Genomic DNA, 20237 nt, shown 5'->3' with positions numbered 1-20237 from the left:
GAGCCACTGCCTGTTTTTCTACTAAAGCATCACTATTGTGGTTTTTTGTTTTGAGTGATTCTTTTTCTGTTATTATTTTTGGTTCTGGGGTACATGTTCAGGATGTGCAGGTTTGTTACATACATAAACATGTGCCATCATGGTTTACTGCACCTATCAACCCATTATGTAGGTATTAAGCCCAGTAGGCTGTTTTTTTGAGGATGGTGAATGTGAGCAAGACCTCTCCCACGCAGGATTCACAATGACAAGGGAGAAGAATCTGTTTTGTCTGTTGGCTCCCTTACCTGGTTTAACGTCATGATAGGTGGAGAGAAGATTGTTGGAGAGAGTGGGGATGCTACCTTCCTGCCTCAAGTCGAGTAAGGAGTACTTTGGGAGACTCACCTAGACCTCGAAATGTCTTCCCTGTAGCCTTGCCCATCAGCTAGGGCCAGAGGATGTGGTTATCACTAAGCAAGAACTGTCCTATTTCCACACTTCCACCTCTCCTCCCCTGCTCTCCTTCTAACTAGGCAGATCCTAAATAGCAGCCCCAGTCAGAGAACAATGAACAGTGAGAGTAGAGAGAAGAAAGAAGGACCTCCTCTTCCCCCCTGCCCATTCACCAAAGCGGGCCTGAGCTTGGAGGTGGGAAGGCTTAAAGCTAAGTCAGGTTCAGAGTTTGGGTCATTAAAAGGAATTGGACTTTTATTTATTCATTTATTTACTTTTATTATATATTTATATATTTTGCGACCAGGTCTTGCCCAGTCACCAAGGCTGGAGTACAGTGGCCCAATCATGGCTCACTGAAGCCTTGACCTCCTAGATTCAAACAGTTCTACTGCCTTAGCCTCCCGAGTGGCTGGGACTACAGGTGCGTGCCACCACACTCAGCTAATTTTTTCTTACTTTTTGTAGAGACAGGGTCTCGCTGTGTTTCCCAAGCTGGTCTTGAACACCTGGGATGAAGTGATCTTACTGTTTTGGCCTCCCAAAGTGCTGGATTTAGAGGCAGGAGTCACTGAGCCTGGCCAGAACTGAACTTTTAAATTGCTGGATTGTGACTGTGTTTGCAACCTAAAGGCTGTCAACTGCCCAAGTCTGAGCAGAACAGGCTGGTGCATTTGTCATTCACAGACACTGGGACACTACCCCCTTCCCCACATGGTCTCTCTATCCTCATCTCCACCACAGGAATAAAGTTTCAAGGGACATAAGCATAAAAACTAAAGCGTGTTTGAGCACAATGCACCATCATGCTTGTTCAATAACCAGTTACGTTAACAGCACCACCAACTACATGGGGATTATTTTCTCCATTTTATAGATGGGAAAATAAAGGCTAGAGACATTAAATAGTGAGCTGGAAATCAGATTCAGGTTTGTCTTTTAAGTCTGCAGTATGCCACCCTACCTTTGGTTATTGCACCAAAAAGTAAAGGTTATGCTAAAGATTAGAAATGGGAAACCGATTTTTAAGAAGGAAAAATAAGTTTTTCTAATAATTTATTTTAGATGTTGTCTATACTTTTAGACCACTTTGACAGTTTATTTAAAAGGTAGAAGTAACTTTTTTCCCAAAAAGCCAGGAGTATTTTATTTGTGTGAAACTACACAAAAGTATATTTTTCCCTCTGTACCTGCACGCCCCAGGACAGCATATAGCACTGGGCCCCCTTCCATCCCAAGGGTCTGTCATTCTACATGAAAATTTAAACTTGTAAGTCAGAGAAATAGAGCTGAGTCTGCTTTAGAAAATAATTCACTGCAGGCTTTATTTATAAATAACAAGAGTACCAAGTGAAATTTGCATTTCATTTAATTTACACAACTTGGAAGGTAGAAGGACTTTTCAGGATTCCATCAATTTCCAGAACCTCAGAGTTTACCTGTAGTCAAATATATTCAACTTTGTATGGATGACAATCTTCTGGCCAAAAGCATGCCCAAATTAAATTGGAGGAGCTATACTAAGTTTTCCACCCTTTCCTACTTAACCATGATTTTGCTTTTCTATTTTCTGTTGCTTGGGTGAGAACTATCACTCGACACTTGCCCTAATATCTGAAAAAGACATGCCTTGGTTTGCTGCTGTGTTGTTTTCAGTGGGGGCTCTGGAGTTAGCCCAACTTCCCAACCAAGCCTGCTCTCACCCACCCACCGCCCCGCCATGCCACCCTAGACCTGAAGTTCCTTCCCATCCCCAGCTTTGCCTGATGAAATCCTGCTCTTCCAGGCATGAACATTCCTGTCTCCGTGAAGCTTTTACCTGCCCCCCATAAAAACAAATGGCATCTTCTACAGAGCTCCCTGTGCACAGCCACCCAGCACCTTCCCACCCCCTGCTTGTACTGGAGTTAGCTGTCTGCTCTCAGCCTTCCCTACTGAGAGTGAGCCTCTCAGGAAGAGGCTGTGCCCTATTCTATTTGTCTTTGAGGTTCCGTCTCCTCTACTGTGCCAGCACCTGGTATGAATGAAAGTCTGTTGAAGGAGTGAATAAATGGGTGGGTGGATGGATGGATGAATAAGGATGGGGAGTGAGGCTGAGCCACACTAACAATAATAACCACCCTTCTTGAGAGTCTACCTGTGCCAGGTGCTTTATGTACACAATTACCTGGAATTCTTACAGGAACCATGGATCGTTCCCATTTCACAGAACAGGAGTCTCCAGAGGCTATCTCCTCACTCTGTCCACTGGATTAGGCTGCCTCTTGTGACTCTTCATGGGAGCCAAATGAAAGGTTGGCTGCCCATGAAGGGGTGTGTGTTGGACGTGGGAGGTAGAATGGGGTTATGGGATGGGGATGGGGAGGGATGTCATCTGCCCGAGTCTCATGTGACCCAAAGCATACTCCGTCATGCCCCGCATCGGCATTCGCAAGCACAGCTCTGTCCTGCAAATGCAAATGCTAAAATTAGTTTAGCTTCATTCTCCAAAGGGCATCTTCCCCTCTCCATGCAGTGAATGCATTTACATAATTTTATTTAGAGGAAATAATTACCCAGCTTTTTCAAAAATGAGCTCTTTAAGTATGTCTTTTTGCCCTCTCCTCCCATCTTTTGCAAGCTGAATAGCAGTTCTGCTCTATGATCTGCATTCTTTTTTCAGCATTGGTCGACATAACAGATCTCAACAACATGGGGAGGCAGGTAAAGCAGTGCTGGAAAGGTCGGGGGAGCTGGGCTGTGAGAGCAAAAGAAAAGCAGGAGCCCCTTTGCTGATGGCCACACCCCTCTTTTCCTAATCCAGTTGGCACCCAAGATAGACCAGCTGACATCAAAGCTGGTTCAAAACAATCTTTTAAAGGAAGAAAACTATGCAGGCAGGACTCATACAGTGTTAGACACCCTGGGTCTATATGCAGATGGGGCAGGTCCCTTTGCTGATTCCTAACTGAACTTTTCCATCTGGAAAGTGGGGATAATAATACAGAACCTGCTCAAGTGACCTCAACGTGCCACTATTTGATTTGTCTGATTTTTGGTAAGCAGATTGGTTGTTTTAGGATCCCACAAGGTTGGGGACATGGTTAAGACAAGATGAGGGTTCCCAATTGACCATGGAAAGGCTCTCTTATGTTGGCTTTGGAGGCTAGTTGACCATCCCAGTGTGTTACTAGGTCAACGTGTTATCTCTTTTGTTGTACCTTAAACCTCATTGAGACAGGGGCTGGTTTTCTGCATAAACCAGATACTCCACATATGCAGGGACTTTGGACTCTGGTTTTTCTTTGCTAGACTGTGCTTATCTAGTTGCAGGAGTTGCGTGTTTCTCTGGCCAGGCTCCCGAGAGTGCAGCAGGTGCTCTTAGGATAATTGTCTGGGGGTAATCCCTCTTCTCCAGGAGCATGCTCAGTTCTTATGCATGGGTCCCCGTGCCCTGGTCAGTACTATATAAATGCCAAGGTTCCCTTTTCCCATTAGATAATATATTTTTTCCAGAGGTGTCTACCTGACCCATGCTGAGACAACTGAATTGCTTTTCTGGAATTTGGACTTTGGAAGACAGAAGCAGAGACTGGGATACACACATATAGCTGAGCTGACAATAAAGGCCGGCAAAACATTGTTGAGTTTACTCAACCACTCGACACATGCAAAATATTCGATAAAGGTTTACTTTATTATTATTGATATTATTCTTTATAATCCTTCCGACAATCCTGCCACATAACTATTATTTTCTCATTCTAAGGATCAAGTGATGAGCTCAGAGATTCAAAATTCATCCCAAGGCAGAGTAATAGAGCTAGAACCCAAATCCTGCTCAGTCTGCTTGCAAAGTCCCTGCTCTTGCCATTGCACCTTGAGCCTTGTTTGATGGTAGCATCATGACCCACCTTTACAGTGCAACTAAAAATAAGAAGCACGCTCACAGATTAGCTTTGAGCGATAGAATCCAGGCACAAAAGAGCACATACTGTATGTTTTTAAGTTCAAAAACCAGCCAAACTTTACTATGATAACAGAAGTCCAGTTGTTACCTTCGTGAGGGGAAGGGGAGAAGGCACAAAGGGACATTTCTGAGATGCTGGTGATATTCTGTACCTTGATTTGAATGCTGGCTACACAGGAATATTTACTTTGTAAAAATTTGTTGAGCCGTATACTTAAGATTTGTGCATGTTAATGCTCTTGTGTTTGTTATGTATCAATAAAAAATAAGAAAGGAAGAAATGAGAAATAAACTGAATTTAGGGAGGAAAACTGCCCCCTTTCTCCCACCCTTTATATTAAGCAGACTGCTTTTACTCATTTTACTAAATTCAATAGAAAACACGATAGCTTTATTCATTTTCATGTATCTTTTTCAGACTTAGTTCTTAAACATCTCTCATATATATGTAAATATACATTATATATAAGTATAATTGCAGTCATCAGCTAGATGCCAAGTTTTATATTTCTGTATTTACTAATAAGCTTTTTACAGCATAATTATCAACTAAATGGCAATTGAATTATTTCTTTTCCTGATATCCTGATATCCTGTCTTCATATTTTCAATGATCCAGTTTGTTTTCTTATCTCATGAGTAAGACCAGAAAGCTGTAATGACTGTTAATACTCTAGAAATTAACAACCATTATTATTATTTTAGCCCACTTATTTATTATGTTTAATATATTGAATGAAATTTTTACTAAAGTATAATACACATAAAGAAAGTCACACAAATCCTAAGTGAGAACTTGATGAATTATCCCAAAGTGGGAAGTCCTAGCCAGAGGAATCAGGCAAGAGAAAAAAAAATAAAAGGCATCCAAATAGGAAAAGAATAATATAATTCTATACCTGAAAAACCCTAACAACTGGACAAAAAGGCTCCTAGAGGTGAGAAATGACCTCAGTAAAGTTTCAGGATACAACAGTGTATTAAAATCAGTAGCATTTCTGTACACCAATAATATTCAAGCTGACAGCAAAATCAAGAATGTAACCGAATTTACAATAGCCACACACACACATAAAATATCTTGGAATACATCTAACCAAAGAGGTGAAAGATCTCTACAAGGAGAAGTACAAAACACTGCTGAAAGAAATCATGGATGACACAAACAAGTGGAAAAACATCCCACACTAATGGATTGGAAGAATAAATATCATTAAAATGGCCATACTGCCCAAAGCAATTTATAGATGCAGTGCCATTCCTATCAGCTATTTCTATCAGAAAAATGACCACCAACACCATTTTTCACAGAATTAGAAAAAACTATTCTAAATGCATATGGGATCAAAAAAGAACCTGACTAACCAAGCAATTTTAAGCAAGAAGAACAATGCTGGAAGCATCACACTACCTGACTTCAAACTATACTACAAGACTACAAAAACCAAAACAGCATGGTACTGGCACAAAATGGAATCATGTCTTTTGCAGCAACATGGATGCAGCTAGACGCTGTTATCCTAAGCAAATTAATCCAGAAAGAAAAAACCAAATACCCCATTTTCTCACTTACAAGTGGGAGCTGAATATTGCATATCCATGGACATAAAGATGGGAACAATAGATACTGGGGACTACTAGAGGGAGGAGGGTAGGATGGGAGTGAGGGTTGAAAAACTACCTGCTGGGTATACGCTCACTACCTGGGTGACAGGGTCATTTGCATACCAAACCTCAGTGATGTGCAATTTACTTACCCATGAAACAAACTTATACATGTATCCCATGAACCTAAAGAGTTGGGAAAAAAATTATACCAAAGTGAGCACACTTATGTAACCACTACTGAGGTCAAGAAAGGTAATCTTTCTAGCTCCCCAGAAGTCTTCCTTGTCCCCCTTCCCAAACACTACCCTCTACTTCTCCCCAGGGCCACCACACCAGAGATTAGTCCAATGTGTTAGAACATTATACTGAGACTGAAGCCTCCTGCAATCGCAGTGCACTGTCTGCGTTAACATGATTTTATCATTCCAAAAAATTCTTGCTCAGGAAAACAAAGTTATAGGTAATTTTACTGTTTGTTTCAGGTACTTCCCCTAGATTCATTTATCCAGCCAATAAGCCACTCTTCCAGACATCATCAACCCCTCCTCAGGACAAAGACTAGGCTCATAAAAGGAAGAGCCTGTGTAAGATTGCTGTTTTCCCTTCCTTAAATGTTTGGTGGAATTTACCAGTGAAATCATTTGTTCTTTGTGGGAACATTTCTTTATGGATTCAATTTCTTAAATAACTAATATCAGTATTTGAGTCATCCATTTCCTCTCTTGTTGCTTTCAGTTGTGTTTTCCAAATAATTTGTCCAGCTGCCGAAGTTACTGGTATAAAGTAGTTTATTATATTGCCTTATTCTTTTTTACTGTCTGTAGAATTGGAACTTATATCCCCTCTTTTATTTCTAACATTAACAATTTATTTCCTTCCTTGTAGATTGAGTTCTCTTTTCCTAATTTTTTAAGGTAGAAATTTAGATCATTGATTTTAAAAGCTTCCCTTTTTTCTCATATCAGTATTTAAAGCTGTAAATTTCCTTCTAGATACTTTTTAGCTGTATCCCACACATTTTGACATGTTTTTTAAATTATTCAGCCAAAAACATCTTATAATTTTACTATTAACAAATGGCTTGTTTGGAAGTATGTTTCCTATTGCCAAGTACTTGGAGGATTTTCTAGAAGACTGATTGTTATTAATTTCAATTTCAATTTGGCCAAGAACATAGTCTGTAACATTTTAATATTTTAATATGTATTGAGACTTATTTTATGGAAAAGCATGTGGTGTATCTTGGTGACTATTCCTCATACCTTAGAAAATAATCTGTATTCTGCTGTTGTCAATTGGGTATAAATAATGCAAATGTCATTTAATTAAAATTGCTTGACAGTATTGATAGTAGTTGTTTATTCTTCCACTAACTACCAAAAGAGGAGGTTATAGTTTTCAAATATTGTCATTTCTCTATTTTTTCTTTCAGTTTTGGTCAGTTTTTGCTTAATGAACCTTTGTGATTTGTGTACATATTTATTTTGGATTGTTATTTTTTTCTGATGAATTGACACTTTCAGTATTTAGGAATTAGAAAATTAGTTTTTAGGCCAGGCGCAGTGGCTCCTGCCTGTAATCCCATCACTTGGATCACCTGAGGTCAGGAGTTCGAAACCAGCCTGGCCAGTATGGTGAAATCCCGTCTCTGCTAAAAACACAAAAAATTAGCCGACGTGGTGGTGCACACCTGTAATCCCAGCTACTCAGGAGGCTGAGGCAGGAGAATTGCTTGAACCTTGGAGGTGGAGGTTGCAGTGAGCCGAGATTGCGCCACTGCACTCCAGCCTGGGCAACAGAGCAAGACTGTCTCCAAAAAAAAAAAAATTAGTTTTTAAAAAGTTAGAAAATAAAGTCCCTCTTTATCTCTAGTAATTCCTCTTTATCTTGATACCTACTTTGATCACTTTTTTTCAATAATTAAGGTTTCACTCTGTCACCCAGGCTGGGGTGCAGTGGTACACTCATAGCTCACTGAAGGTTTGGCCTCTCTGGCTCAAGCAAACCTCCCACCTCGGCCTTCCAAGTAGCTGGGACTATAGGCACACGCCCCTACACCCAGCCAATTTGTTAATTTTTGTAGAGATAAGATCTCCCTGTGTTGCCCAGGCTGGCATTGAAATCCTAGGCTCAAGTAATCCACCTGCTTCTGCCTCCCAAAGTGCTGGGATCATAGGAGTGAGCCACCATGCCCAGGCAATTTTATTCTATAGCTATAATTACAGTGCTCGTTTGTCAGAATGAAAACAGAGGACAAATATACAAAACTGTTGATTACCAATCATGTATTAAAAGCAGTAAGAGGTTCCATAACACCAAATAGACCAGTTGTAATGTTTTCCCTAAGATAAATTTAGCAGCTCCAGCTTCTTCAGTGTTTATCAAAATACAAAAGAACCAAGTAGAAGTCGTCTTTATCGATGGTAGATGAGACCCCTGCAGGCTGAGAGAGAGCAAGCTGCATCACACATGGAGATGGGTGCTCCTGAGGGGCTGTGGGTTTAGATGGGCAGCCTGCCCAGCTCTCACTTGCTACTGCCAGTAAGGCCCCAGACATCTCGCCCATGTGTCTGAGCAAGCGTGAATGCTGGGGATGAAGGGCCCATTTTGGCCCTCATGCTGACTAAGGGACAGTGGGGCCCTGCATCCCCCGAGCTGGCCACAGCAGGTGGGCAGGTGGGCAGGTGGGGGCCTCGGCCTGTGGGGGAGAGTAAGATGGCCATGAGCTCCAAGCCTGGCCCCTAGTAACCTTGGGAGCACAGGACAAGCGCAAGGCTGTGGAACACAGGGTGACCCACGGACAAGCGAGTTGTGGGGATCTCTATTGTGACCATGCAGAACTGTGGGCTGCCACTCTACTGCCTCACATTCCTGAGGGGAACGACTGAGCTGGCAACCCACATCCAGGCCACAACTACAAACCTTGGCTAGGCAGGTCTCTCTCCTTTCCATGTGGTCAAGTTTTCTTGGCTTGGATTTTTAGCTGTTTTTTAAAAATGCACTGAGTTCTGGTTAAAAACCAACCACCTGGCCAGGCGCGATGGCTCACACCTGTAATCCCATCACTTTGGGAGGCCGAGGAGGGTGGATCACGAGGTCAAGAGATTGAGACCATCCTGGCCAACATGGGAAAACCCCATCTCTACTAAAAATACAAAAATTAGCCAGGTGTGGTGGCTCATGCCTATAGTCCCAGCTACTGAGAAGGCTGAGGCAGGAGAACCACTTGAACCCGGGAGGCAGAGGTTGCAGTGAACTGAGATTGCACCACTACACTCCAGCCTGGCAACAGAGTAAGACTCCATCTCCAAAAAACCAAAACAAAACAAAACAAAAATAAACAACCACCAAAATGGATCTCAACACATCTCAAAAGCCAGGGGCGCATCCCGCTCTCCCTACACGGTGACTCCTGGAGGCCAGATGCCCGTGGGCCTACATCCCTCCCCAGCTCTGAACAGTGAGTTGATTTTACTTTTTACCATAAAAAAAAAAAAAAAAAAAAAAGCTGAGTAATATTGCATAGGAGTACCAGAAACTGCTGCATTGGAAATAAAAACTATTTACATAAAATAAAAAGACTGGCCAAAGTCTATGTCTTCCACATTTACAGCACAGTGAGATGCATATGGTGACTGAACCACGGAGGCAGCTTCTGGCACTCACACCATGAACTACACATTTGCTATATGGGAGTAAAGTGGAAGGCAAGGGGAGGAGTGAGAGGACCGGGGTTCGTGTTCACTTCCGGTTTGGGAGCTGCTGGGACGGCAATCCGGTCCTTCACAGAGCCTGTCACCACTGATGGTGCGGGTGGCCTGAATGTACCCGTTCCTGTGGTATAGGGAGTGAGCCCCAACGTGTCTGTGATCTCGGCTGCGTTCCTGGTGTTGGGGAGGCCCCGCTTGTTGGTGAACACCTGGAGGACAGCATCCCAAGACTGACCCCACTAGCATCCTCACGAGCCCCTCCTGGACCTCGTCCATGAGCTCTCTGTCATTGCAGTCCACCACGAGGATCAGGCCTTGTGTGTGCTGGAAGTAGTGGTGGTGGCCTTGTCCTGGCCACCCACATCCCACAGGATAAAGCTGATGTTCTCGTACTCCGCGTTCTCCACACTGAAGTCTAAGGTGGGGATGGTGGTCATAATCTTGCCCAACTTCAGCTTGTACAGGATTGACGTCTTCCTTGCAGCATCCAGGCCCACCGTGATGATGGGCACTTCTTTTTTGCCAACAAAGCCCTTTAAGAAGTTGGTGAAGATGTTCCCCATGCTTGCGAGTCGGTGGAAGGATGCTGGCCAGGGACACCTCAGTGGCGGCTCCCCCAGCCAGGCATTGGTTCCGCTCCCTATTTTGGTCTTAATAGAAACGCAACAGTTCTCTTATGCTTATTTTTTCGTAAAATCTTTTCTATCCTTTTGCTTTCAAATGATCTGTGCTCTTGTGTTTAAAATGCATGTCTTATAGACAGCATATAATTGGATCTTGCCTTTTAAAATCTAGTTTGACAATCTCTGCCTTTTAATTATAGTGTTGTTTGGTTCATTTTTATTTAATATAATTATTCACATGGCCGAGTTTAAGTTTAATGTTTTGCCGTTCGTTTTCTCTTTATCACACTTGTTTCTTGTTTCACTGTTGGACCTTTCCAAAACTAAGCAAAGAGTGGATCACCTTAATCAAATCAGGGATTAAATTATTAGAAGCCTCAGTCCTTGGCAGGGATGTTCTAGTTCCTGGTTGCTGTTAACACCTAAATATCAGCCCTTCATATTTTCCAACTAACAGTCTTGAGTATTTTCCAAAGCTGCTCCTTTTGGGAGAGCTGTAAGCCTTATTTTATTTCTAGTCTTGTGAGAATCCCCAAAACTCTACCCAGCTTCCTGGAAGCTCAACTTTTGCTTTTGGAATCAGCAACCAAATTGAGCGGTAAAGGAGCTGCACTTTCTGGCTTTACTTCAGGCTTTGCTGGATCTTGTCCTGTCAGCTCTTTGCCTCAGTAACTTTCTGATGCTTTCATGGGCATTCTTTATATTTTGTTTAGGTTTTCTTTTTATCGTCTTCAGCAGGATGGTTGGTCCAAAACAATCTAGTCAGTATTGCTGGAAGCAAAACTCATCATTATCATGTTATTATTTACAGAAAAAACAATTCACAGATGTCATGGCCTCATCTCATAGCCTGTATAACTTACTGCTATATAACTTGGAGAAGTCATTGCCCTGCCCTAAGACCTGAGTTCCAACACTGTCCAAACACTCAGAAATATTTGGTCTTTTATATATTTTTTGAGATCTTGCAGGGGTGAACTCCAAAAATAATTTTGTTTTGGTAGTTGATTGTTTTTTAATTCAATGGAATTAACCTGCATTATTGGTGATTATGTAATTAAAGTTCTGAGGCAGTTAACAATTTTTATTATTGGGAAGGGTCAATTCATTGATGTAATCACAGCATGTTATCAATAGCAAACTTAATTTTGCTTTGTGCCCATATTTCTCCCTAAATATTATTTATTTGCATTTAATTTATTTTAGCTTAACAAAGATTTACCCAACCCTCTAGTGACATTTTCGGGACATGATTTTAAATGACACGTGTTATCCAGTCCCATTACTTTGTCTTATTTATGTTGATGTTTTGTCAGGATTGGAATAAGTGACATGTCATGATTTATTTATTTACTTGTAAAGAGTTTGATTTAGGGAGCATTGCATTGGAAATATACAAGTAAATTTGGTTTCAATCATCCTAATCTGTTTTTCACTTGATGAACTGAGATTTTGATTCCTTTTTAATAAAAAAGGGGGGAATGTCATGTAAGAAAGCACCCAATGAAAGCAGAACCCAGAAGGAAGGGTGAGGTGGGAGAAACTGGCTGAGAGGGAGAAGATGTTGAAAGACTTTGGGAGATCAAGTTTGTCATGGAAAGGACAACGGGCTGGGAACAAGAAGACCTGGGTCCTAGTCTCAGAGCTTCTGGCTGTCAGACTTTGGATAGGTCCCTTCTGCCAATGGGAAGCTCAGGAAGATGAGGGTAGGGAGAGCAGTTCTGAGCAAAGTCCATGTCCAAGGGAGGTGGAGGGTCTCTTTATCCAGTTAATTCTGAGGGTTTCCAAAAAGTAGATATCCCAGGCCTTCCTTGCATGTACTCTAGGATCAATCTACCAGTAACTTCCTATCTCTAGCCCTCAGTTTCCACATGTATAAAATAAGGAAATTGAAATCAGTAATCTTTAAGACCTCTTATAAGCCCTAAAATTTCAAGACTTTGAAAGGAGATTTTAAGATCCTACCCAGCTTTAGAAGTTTGGAGGACCTTTGAAACTGATGCAAAATTTTGTGTGTGTCATGTGTATGTACAGATGTGCATTTTTTGGGGGAGAGGGTTCTTAATATCATCATTAGGTTCCAGGATGTTCCATGAATGCAAAAATATCAAGAAACAAATGGAAAATTAATCTAAGTAATTTAATTATAATAATCTAACAAGCATCTTATTGAATAGCTTCTACGTATTCCTATGAGCACATAGATGAATAAGATGCAGTTCATGCCTTTGAGGAATTGTTAGTCAACAAATCATCAATGTAAGTTGTATTGGTTCTCCTGGGATGTGTTGAATTGGGTCAAGGGTCCGAAATTCTGGGTTCTAATCCTAGTTCCTGTAATATTTGGCTGTGACTCTGACCCTTAGTTTGCTCAATCAAGAAATAGATTTAATAAAACATATTTTGCTCCCTTCTTAAGGTGGTTCATTCAATCTATAGGTTACAGCCATGTTAGATACAAGGGATACAGCTGTGAATGAAACTGAGCCTGCCCCATGGAGCATAGATCAGTTGGTAATCTATGGATTTGATTTTCCTGAGATAAATGTTACAGTGTGGGTAAGAAGTGAGAAATAGAAACTGTTATTCACCTCAAACAGGAGCCTGAATAAATGGCTTTATTTTCTCTCCTCTTCTTCCTTTTATATTAAATTGAACTCAGAAAATAAAAAAGCATCTATCTAGACCACCCATTTGTCCACTATGCTTCCTGAATACAGAGAGAGAACAGAGATGGGAACTGTGAGGTTTCTCTAAGGGACAGCCATATGTATTTTGCAAAGTATTCTCTGGGCTTTTGGAGATACTTTGGTTGGAGGATGCTGGAGGCAGCTGCTGGGAACTGAAAAGGATTGAGAGTATATAATGATGCTCCCAAAATGATCGGTTGAGCATAGGATAAATGGCATTGTTTCAAAACCACATAGAAATAACTATATTACTAAATACTTAACAGCCTTCTAAAATAATATAGGGGCATCTCTATAGGTCAGAAACAGAGAAAGAAAACAGTAAACCATCAGCAGTGTGTATATTAGGGACAGACACTTAAATGAATGTATTCAATAATCTATATGAGATAAAAGAATGAATAAAATTCATTGATTTTTGAACAAGGACAGTGATTATGAAGCAAGAACAAGCAGTTAATTTGTTATTTTAACAAGTGCAGCAATTCTGAAGATTATAGAAGAGTAAATCTGTAAACTCTAAGGTTAATTATAAAAAGATAAAGAGGTAGAAAAGATGAAAGTAAAGATAAGTAGAGGGGACGGAACAAGAAGATACAACATACCTCCAATAGGGGTTTAAAAAAAGATAAAATAAGGTGCTGGAAAGATGACATGCGAAAATTTACTGCCTGAGAAATTCCCAGAACTGAAGGAAGACTTGAGCTCTCAGAACAAAAAAAAATCTACGAAATAGAATTGAAAAAAAAAAAAAAAATGAAACCTGGGCACAATGTAGCACTGCTTCAGAATAAGCCCGGAAAGGGAAACCTAACAGCTACCATAAAGGAAAAGCAGATTACCTCCAAAGGGGTACAATCAGTGCCATCAACTTCTCAGGAGCCACATCAGATGCATGAAACAATGAAGAACCAGCCTCAAAGTGCTGAGGATATGTGTCTTTGAACCTGAAACTCCATATCTAGCCAAGTCTGTGTTTTAACAAGCCTTCTAGGAGATCCTGAGGCATGCAGAAGTTTGAGAACCACTAGACTGCAGCATGCTCTCCACAGACATCTAACTCAATGACTCATTACTAACTCCTTTGCTCCTGCAAATGCCTGGAACTTGGCTTGCCAAATTCTGCTCACTTTTGCCAACACCTGGAGTGGATGGTATAACAGGGATATATCTTAACCTAAACGAGTGAAATCACAAGGGGGTTGAGTTACAGACATTTGTAAGGTAGGTTGGAGTGGGACAAGGAGGGGCTGAGATAAGTGGTGTCATTTGGGGATCCAGATGGCTTTCCAGCAGCCACCCACATTATACGGGATGTTGCTTACTTGGGAAATGGACTTGGTCCATGGGGAAGTGAGTCATCCTTGTCTTCCCTCAGCCTCAGTACTCTAGAAGTGGAGGCTCCTCTGGCTAAGCATGTGTCTGTGTTTAATGATTTCTTTGCACCAAGACAGAGTCTGAAAGAAAGTTTGCAATCAATGTATATGAAGGGCATGAGACCCACTTGCTTCATTTTCAAAAGGTGTATTTTCAGTCTCTCTGGGAGATGCCCTGAAGAAACTCTTTAGAGATCTTTCCTCCCAGCTAGTTCGGGTGTTTACTGTCTGTCTTTTCTAGCTCTGAGTCCAGTTTTCTGCTTCAAGGACTTTTGTCATTTTTACAGTGTTTATTTTTCCCCTTGGATAAAAGGGAAAAAAAATGTGACTTTCTATCAGTTAGCAGTGGAAAAGTGGTTTAAAACTTTGCTTTTCAAACGTAGTGGTGATCAGACTTGTCTCATAGGGACCCAGAGCCCGGAACTAAAAGGAGTGGGTGGAAGATGGTCTGGAAGCCCGCAGTATCACTGTGTACTGTGCCTTGGGCTCAGCCCCAGGTTAGATCGTCTTATTCATCTGAGAAGGAAATGTGTTTTGGATGGAGGGATGAATGAATAAATGTTTTTATTTTCTGGTTGATTTGGTTTCTGTTTCCTGGCACCTAAGGCAAAATGATCAATCCCTTGATAAATACGTTGAAATCTTTGTATAGCATTCTATAGCATACAGAGTGCTTCTATGCTCACTGTTTTTGACTGAGCCTCCCAGGGGCACTCTGAAACTTGGAGAAGTGTCACCCAGTTCTGCCTTTGGAACAAAGAAGCTGAGTCTTGGGAACACTTAAAACTATACATTCAGGAAGGTGCTGAATTGGGACCAAGAGTCTGTCTCTTTAGATTTTCTCCTTAGTTAGGCAGGTAATGGAGCAAATTCATCTACCTTCCATTCAGGGCAGGGGAAGGAGAGAGTTTACTAGAAAACTACAACCATGAGAGTGATAAGGTCCTTGCTGCTATGGAGAAAATGAATTATCTGGTCCCCGTGTGTCATTACCAACTGGTAACAACCTGGAGGCAAGGGGAATAAAAAATTTGTCATCTCAGTCTCCAACATTAATTCCTTGAAAGGGGTCTGAATACAATAGAGAAAATTGTATTTTCAGCCATGCTTGCTCAAAAAGTAATGCTATCTAAATCAAGGGCATAACATTAAATCACCATTACAATTCGATGAAAGAACCTGGAGAGGAAGAGGATAATGTGGTGTGAGTTTGGGGAGAATCAAGATTAAACAGTCACTGTCAATTATGATAAAGAAGGAGAGGTGAAATAGACAGTTCCGGAAAATCGCGATGCTACCACTGGGTATCCAAAGACTACATGGGGTAAATTTGGAATCCATTTTTCATTTTCCTTACTGGTTGTTCTGCACTGGTTAATAAATATAACTTTGCCTCTCACCCCCATCTGGGGTACAGGAGAAAGTGATCAAAGGATCACATTTTAAAAATGGGTTTTATTATTTAAACGACTGGTCTTCTCTTTTTATTCCTGTTGTTTGAAAATAGTTGAGTTCCTTTTTTCTGATTACCATGCTACAGATGTTTATTGTAGAAAGTTTGGAAAAAACAGAAAAGCATAAAGAATGTAAAAATCACCCGTAGTTCCACCACACAGACAGCAGTAATATTAAGGTAGTATTGTATTTACATCTAAAATTTCATCCCCACACCCACACACAATCCACTAATTACCCCAGTTCTCATCAGCCTATGGTTGCTACTAAAACCACTTTAGGGAGAAGCCCTTCTTTTCTTCTATTCATACTCTGTCCTCTCTTTGGAGGGACACATTGCCAAGGCTTAAGGAAGGTGGTGACCAGTGCATCCTGATTTGCTAGGGACTTTCTGATTTTAGCATGAAAACCCCTACATCTTGAGAACACCTCAGTTCTAGGTGAACTGGGATGGCAGGTTTACCTCTATCTCTTCCTCCCAACCCATCAGCAGAAAGCAAGACTGATTCGGTCCTGGAGAGCTGGTGGGAGGCTGGTACTTGGTGGCCATGTTGCTCTGTTGAGCAAGGTTAATGTGCTAAGGTCACTGCTCATTCATCTCAGGGCTCTTGCTTCCTGTTGGATCTGTGACAGGCACAGTGAGCCTCATGAGCACACGATTCCCTGCCTGCCTTAGCAGCACCTAAAGCAAAAAGACAAAGCAGTGGATTGGCTAATAAGTTAGTCCTGCTATGCTCGTCCATCTACCTTCCATTCAGAGCAGGGGAGGGAGACAGTTTACTAGAAAACCATGACCTTGAGAGTGGTAGAATCCTTGCTGATATTGAGACAATAAATTCTCTGGTCCCCATTTGGCTCATTGTGCCCGTTGCCAACTGATTACAACCTGGAGGCAAGGGGAATGGGTATTTGTAGTCCCATCTCCAACACGCAAGTGCCTTGATGTGCAGATCCCTTTAAATCAATGAGAAAACTAAGGGTTTTTGATACGGATGCTAGGTTGGGTTTTAGTGTAATGTAGCTTATTGTAGTATTATCAGACATGAACTGAGTGCTTTGTATATTGTGAATTGAAACATGAGAGAAATTTTTCTTTGCTGGGGAGATTCATTAGAAAATCAGTGAATTTGGGTAGTAATGGCTTGTGATTCTTGCAACAAGTTGGTAGATTTCCTAAGGACAGGGTGTGACTTGAGTTGGTGGCTCTGGCTCAGTGAAGGCTGAATCAAGGTCAAAGATGAAGCCTCTCACTGGAACCAGCTTTGGCAGTCATGGAGCAGGCGTGCTAGTGTACTATCTTCCCTCTGCTCGCTTTTACCTCTGTAGCTCCACCATCCTCCCTTTTCCCACACTTTAACTAGACACCTGGCACCAGCCCTTGAGGAACTCTTGAAGCCCTAACCATGCTTCCCATCAAAACTGACTGTCCTGAGGTCCCTTAAGGGAGTGGTACAAGCAGCAATGATGAATCGAGCCTGACTATCTGGGTGAATTTAGTGTCTTGGCAGCTCCTTCTGCCTATGCCCAAGGTCCCCACCCTCCTCTACGAGCCTGGCACTGATACTCTCTGAGTAGGAGTTTGCTGCATTCTGACTCCCACCTTTACTTTGTCTCTTCTTCCTCTTTCTGATCTTCCCACGTTCCATCCTGTCCCCTTCTCTGCCTGGGAACTTCAGAGTCAAGGTCGAGTTTGATGGTCTTCCTGACTGGTTTTCATCTCTACCCAAATTTCTGAGTTTTTTTTTTTTAAACTACCCCACATCTCTTGATTCCTCCCCAGTCTTCAAGCATTCTAAACCACCAAGGCCAACAGCACCTGATAAACCAGCAGAAGCCCATCTCTGGCAGCCCTACCAGCCGGCCCATACTCAGAGCGGAGAGCAAGGAATTTGCTTGGTTCCCAAGACAACTATCTCAGATCCAGAGCGGGAAGCTGTTCAGGGACAGAGCAATAGGTTTCTCAACTGATTCCTTTCACTGGGGTTCTTGTGGGTTAAGAGATGGGCCCCAAAGGGAGGGAAGATAGGGAGCCAGCATGTTACATCACACAATAACTGGAATTTGTTCTGTCTCTGTACAACACAGAAAGTAGTTTCGCAGCCACAATCTCTGTGCTCACACGAAAGGCCTATGGGAGGGACAGCCATGGGGAGGAGGCTGATGAAGGCAAAAGAGCATCAGCTGTGAAGCCTAGCTGCTCAGGGTTCGAATTCTGACCTGGTAAGTCACTAGCAGAGTAACCTTAGCCAGCTACTAAACCTCTCATCTAAATTGGGGAAAATGCCTTTCTCACAGGGTTAGGAAGATTAAATTATATAGCGCATTAATATACTCATCAGGGAATGTGGCCTATTAAATAATAGCTGTTACTACTATGTCTTTTTTTTTTTTTTTTAAGTGTATCGTGGGATCAGAATATTGACAGAGCTGTATCAGTCAAGAGCAGTATTCCCCCTTGCTAAAACTAATAGGCAGCCCAAACCTGGCTCCATCTAACCACCTCTTCCAATACTCTTTAACTGGTGGTGCTTTATGACACCAAGCAATGGATGATGATTATTGTTTCCACGAATAGAGTAAGTTCCTTGATTGGTTTAACATATATAGACAGGCTGAGAGAATAAAAACATCACCATACAATAGATTAATGGTAAATCAAGGTCTTCGTAGTTGCGGCAGGAGAAAAGGGTTGGCTGCTGGAAACAGTATGGTGCCCTGGAGGTTGCCTACGGGAAACAGTATGGTGCCCTGGAGGCTGCGTATGTACACACTTAAGAATTCACATCACCTTTAGCAGAAGATTAGAATTCAATGGATATGAACGCTTATGCAGAATCTTCTTGCCTCCTGAAATAAATTTCACAGGGAATCTCCTCCGTTACTCAGTCTTCCAGTGGCTGTTCAGGGCACTTGTGTCCCTGTTCGAAAGTGTAACTACTTTTCTTGAAGGTGCTATTGAATGTTTTCATTGGCTGTGGTTGTGCAAAGTCATTTCGGAAAGGAAGTTCCATGGAACTGAGGTTGGTCCTGCTTTGTTTGATGCTGGAGGTCAGCGACCCCCAGTGGTGGTCATGGATGCACTGGGAGGTGGTGGAGGAGCGCCACGTCTTCTGGTAGTTGTTCAGTTCTTCTGACAAGTCTGTCAGATTTGCAGAAATGTCTTTGTCGCTTAGCGAAAACAGTTCATAATGAAGAGGATCAAACATTTCTTGGAACCCGGTTTTATGAAAAGCAGTTTCGTAAGCCATGACGTTCTTTTGAGACTGTTTCACTTGTACTAAAACAGCAATAATGAGAAGGACTAAGACAATCTCTGAAGTAATGCCAATAATTGTCCCATGAGTTTCAGTGTTTTGTTCAAATAGTCCTGCCTTTTCTCTTTTCTTTACAATGGTTTTCATCCCAAGGATATGCACAATTTTGGACACCATTACAGACTAAAGGATTATTGATGCACATGTTGCTATGTCAAAAGACAGTGCTGCCTGTGCAGGGAGCTGATGATCCAGCAATTTTACTTTTAGCTCTATACTCCACAGAATGGAAAGCAGGAACTCAGTTACTTGCACACCAAAGTTCACAGCAGCATTACGCACAATAGCCAGAAGGTGGAAACAGACAAAATGCCTATTGATGGGTGGGTGGATAAACAGTATGTGTTATGCTCAATGAAGGAAGCAAAGAGCATTTGAAACCTGCTAAGCCAACGACCTTGATCTGCCCACACTTGTATCACTCCTATTCCTGTTTTAAGCATTCTGTCACTGGCCACAGTGCTGCCAAACTTGGCCTTCAGGTTTTCAATATAACTGGTTTCATCATAGACTGCAACAAAGTTTCTCTTGCATTTATTTGAGCGCTCCATTTGATAATCTAGGAACTTCAAATCCTAGCTTTTGGAGTGGCTTTCATGGTCCAGATGCAATCAATGACTTGGCCAGGTTTTATTTTCTCTTCTTGTTCTACCTGACTAGAGTGCACTATTCCGTCTGCTCTCGAGAGCTCAAACCCACAATCTGCTAGGTAAGTAAAGTCTGGATCTGGAATAAATGAATATTAGTTCTTTTCATCAGAACTAAACTTAATCCACATGAATCTCCCTGTTGATCTGATTAATGGAGGGCTTTTCATGCTGCAATAACGATCTATAAGGGGAGAGAAACCAAATGACCCATCTGGAACTTCCAAGTGATCAAACCGACACTCAAATGATGGCTCTATATAATAATAATGTTCATCAAAACTCAATTCTTTCACATGGAGCAGCTTCCAAAATGTAGATACACTCCTTGTTTGGATATGAGATAGGATAATTTGGTAAAGTAAAATGACCTCCATCGCTGGTTTGAACTGAAATGTCACACTGGATTGCAGGAATGTGCTTGATTCCA

The 20237-nt window shown here is 41.7% G+C and overlaps 1 protein-coding gene and 1 pseudogene across 1 annotated transcript; both read right to left on the bottom strand.

Moving 5' to 3' along the window:
- Positions 1–2779: 2779 nt before the first annotated feature.
- Positions 2780–10265, bottom strand: LOC112630205 (annotated as a pseudogene).
- Positions 10266–18728: 8463 nt separating this feature from the next.
- On the bottom strand, positions 18729–19094 carry LOC112630619 (neuropilin and tolloid-like protein 2). Its single transcript, XM_025395029.1, has one exon. It carries the CDS (start codon positions 19092–19094, stop codon positions 18729–18731), a length of 366 nt encoding a protein of 121 aa, XP_025250814.1.
- Between the last annotated feature and the right edge of the window lie 1143 nt (positions 19095–20237).

This window comes from Theropithecus gelada, chromosome 8 (assembly GCF_003255815.1).
Source record: "Theropithecus gelada isolate Dixy chromosome 8, Tgel_1.0, whole genome shotgun sequence".
Taxonomy (NCBI): domain Eukaryota; kingdom Metazoa; phylum Chordata; class Mammalia; order Primates; family Cercopithecidae; genus Theropithecus; species Theropithecus gelada.
The sequence above is the reverse complement of the archived record's forward strand: the minus strand, read 5'-3'. Positions and strand labels throughout refer to the sequence as shown.